The 3,751-nt window shown below is 40.4% G+C and overlaps 1 protein-coding gene across 1 annotated transcript in view; it reads right to left on the bottom strand.

Moving 5' to 3' along the window:
- Positions 1 to 3,248, bottom strand: part of IL17F (interleukin 17F) — a 6,285-nt gene extending 3,037 nt beyond the window's left edge. The window contains exon 1 of the mRNA XM_006765721.2: positions 3,222 to 3,248. Within this exon, the coding sequence (XP_006765784.1) occupies positions 3,222 to 3,248 (27 nt within the window). The remainder of the gene's footprint in view (positions 1 to 3,221) is intronic.
- Positions 3,249 to 3,751: the final 503 nt, after the last annotated feature.

Raw genomic sequence — 3,751 nt, 5'->3', positions numbered from 1 at the left:
CTGTGAAGACCTAACTAAAAAAAGAACTAAAAATCTCTCCAGCTTCCCTTTGTCACAAACGTGCTTTGTTCACCTCACCATCACCACTGACCCTTACTGGGGCTGGACAAAGCCCATCACTGACTCTCAACATGATGCAGAACAAGAGCTGAGGTTCAGTTGCTTTCATTCGCTGGGCTCAGTGTTGTCAGGCTCACACTTCCCATGAATTAAGGTAGGTAAGGCAACCAGACTTGTTAGTTGGAAGGACCTCCGTTTTATATTTTGCAGGTAGTGGAGGCAAGAAATTACAAGAGTAAACAAAGAGGTTATGGTGCCAACGTGCTGTACCAAGGTAACTGATACTAAAAAGAAGTTGAAAGCGAGATTGACCTAGATAAGCCCGAATGAGGTTGATTTGCCTTCAGATAACCAGCAGCCATCTACTTTCATCTCGCACAATCATTCATTCATTCACCAACTTTTTTTGTCTCTATTGTGTGGTGATTTAGGACATGGGCTCCGGAATCAGATGTCCTGGGCCCATAACTCAGTTCCTAGACACTTACTAGCTATGACTCAATTTCCTCCACCACAAAATGTGAAGATTAAATGATATGGTCCATATAAGGCATGACGACCACGGCCAGCACATGTAAATATTCAGCACAGGTGACTATTGTTAAGTCGACATTGTGCTGATGATACACAGTAGACAGGAAAGAAGTGAAATTTGTCCTCACGCATCTTCCCTCCAGATGTAACATTATGACATTTTAAAAAGTAAAAGGATACCCGCTTCGATTGCTTCTCAGGCCCATCAGTAACTTCCTTAGATTTATTACATAAATTCCTCCTTTATGTTTTTTCTTCTGTAGCATACTTACTAAATCATTTTTACATCTAATTATCAAGGCTTTAAAATAACTGTTCCTTGAGGTGATAAGATTTAGCAAAAATTGCCATGCTTCTAATAAGTCATTATTATATTTGCTTATATTCTTTGAGTATTTTAGAAAACACTATTATATCTCTTTAAACATTCGATTCTCACAACTTTCTTATGGGGTCGGTAGAGCTAGTATTAATTATCCTCATTAGACAGGTGAAGGAGTTGTGTCTGAGAAGCAACAAATAAACTTGGTTAGGTTCACCAACCTGTCAATGCCAATCTGGGGACTCAACCCTAGCTGCCAGTGGCCAGCGCTATTGTTATTGAAGATCCTTATTACTGTCACCAACACGTAGCCACTCACCATATCTCATCTTAGCTTTGTCCCACCCAAGTAGCCAAGCAGTTTAAGCACTGTGACAGCTGTGTCGGGAATACATGAGTGTTGTAAGTTACGTGGCCCTTTATCAGAAAATCAGATGCTGTCTGCAAATCCCGCTAGTTTGCTCCACAAAGCTGTGGTTCTGAAACTGTAGATTTTAGTGGTTATGCAGTTAAGAGCAGGAGCTCTGACAAGGCTCTTGCTGGTTCTTAAAAACGATGTCTACAACATTTCTTCTTTAAGAGGTTCAAAATCTTGCATCTGAACCATTCAAAGAGAAGAATAGTGTACTTGGAGCCATTAGACCTAGATCCATGTCCCAGTTCTTGTGTGTATATTACTCCATGATCTTAAATCACTTAACTTGAGCCATTGTTCACGTGTATAATGGGAAAAGTGGTTCCCTACCTACTTCATTGGATCGATGAGAGTCTCAGAGGTAAAAGCAATATTATTAATATTAACACTTATTTAATGCTTTCTCTATCTTTATTGATTGTTACATTTAAAATGACCAGGTTAACTAAAAACTACGCATACAGCCCTAACCAGCTTGTCTCAGTGGATAGAGCATCGGCCTGCGGACTGAAAGGTCCCAGGTTCGATTCGGTCAAGGGCATGTACCTTGGTTGTGGGCACATCCCCAGTAGCGGGTGTGCAGGAGGCAGCTGGTCAATGTTTCTCTCTCATCAATGTTTCTAACTCTCTATCCCTCTCCCTTCCTCTCTGTAAAAAAATCAATAAAATATATATTTTTTTAAAAAAGAAGCCATATCCCTGATGTTCCCCAGCATCTTTAAAAAAAAATAAATAACTACGAATACATAGACATGATATTTCAGAGTATAGCTTTAGTCATTTGCAATGATATCAATTAATCCCCCCAAAAATCCCACGAGGAAGATGCCATTATTATTGCCCTATACTGAAAAGAGAATAATAATGCACAAGTGGTTAAAAACTTACCCCAAATCCCACACTGAGTAAGCGATGGAGCCAGGTCTGACTCCAGAGCCTACCCCCCAATGCTGCACTTTGCTGCATTTCTTGTCATCTCTAAACCAACATGTAAGTATATTATAGTATTATCATCACCATATGTCATGCTGTTTTTATGAAACCCAAGCTTTTTTAAGTTGCATGGCTTATACATAAAGAACAAAAGAGATGATTTAAGCCAATAACATGGTGAATGATTTCCCAAGCCCTATTTTCATGCTTTCCCCAGGTCTTACCTGACTGCTGCCAGGCAAGAGTCTAGACCCAGGGGAGGTAAATTTCCATCACACTAACATCTCTCTCTCCTCAAAGAGGAATGAGAAGATGCAAAAAATAATCAGCCATCAGAGACATGGCAAATGTCCCTCCTCTAGGAGCTGTCCAAAGTTCATCCCTGGGTTGTTCACTTCCTCCATCCAGGGCACTCCTTCTCTACCTGTAGTCTTGGGGAGATCATTAAGCTCTTGGGACACCAACTTCCTGGGTTAATAAAGATATATAGGTAGGGAAGGCCAGGGGATTGTCAAGGGCGGGGTGGGGGGAAGGACACATATATAATACCCTTTGTAATACTTTAACCATTAAAAAAAAAAGAAAATATTAACACTATAAAAAAAAGATATATAGAACATATAGATGCTAAAGGGCTGGCTAAGCTCCCACGTGAAATTAGATTTTTAAGCCAGTTTAACTCTACAGTGGTGACTACAGGTGAGATTATATAGTTCATGACCAAGAGCTAAGCAAGCTAACACCAACTACACAAAAACCATCAGGTGAAGAGTTAGCTTACACCCCATAATAACTTCTAGTTATTTTTTCTTTTTCTCCACCAGACGTGGGTCAGAATTAAAGTCAGCTCTGTTTTTAAAAGAAATAACCCCAATTGAGCCTACTTCCTGAGAAATCTGCTTTTCTGAATTCCTAGGGAATGACTCTACCTAAACAAAAGTCATTATTATTACTCACCATGGCTGCGGGATGTCGGGTGGTCATTGTCCTTTTGCTCTGGTTGCCTGCTTCGTGCAGTAAGCTCCTTCTGTGCATGCCCTGTGTGTGCCTGTGTGTGTCAATGAGAGTACCTGTCGATTTTATAGCAATCAGATTGACCCGCTTACCATCTTAAGACGTGGTTGCCCCAGAGTGACTGACGAATGTAGTTTTTTTTTTTCCTATTCCACTTCCTGAAGGGGAAACAAAGGGGGATCCTCAAAAGGGATGACAAAAAAAGGACCAACCCTTCCTTTTCTTCTACCCCCATTTACCTCAAATCACAGCAAAATTCTTAACTAAGTTGCTACATAGACAAGCCAAGTTGCAATCTGCTGTCATCATCTTTTTATGGTCTTCCACTAACAGCTAAGGACTCTTGACACGCATTGTATGTTCTATTTTCCAGTCATGCAATATGAACCATGATTTAAGTGGGAGATAAGTCACCCTCAGAGGAGCCCTGGTATTAAATGGCAGGCCTCTCTTGTGTTCCATTTTATGAATGG

Source organism: Myotis davidii, unplaced genomic scaffold (genome assembly GCF_000327345.1).
Source record: "Myotis davidii unplaced genomic scaffold, ASM32734v1 scaffold240, whole genome shotgun sequence".
Taxonomy (NCBI): Eukaryota; Metazoa; Chordata; class Mammalia; order Chiroptera; family Vespertilionidae; genus Myotis; species Myotis davidii.
Note: the sequence above shows the minus strand (reverse complement) of the source record. Positions and strands in the feature narration are given on the sequence as shown.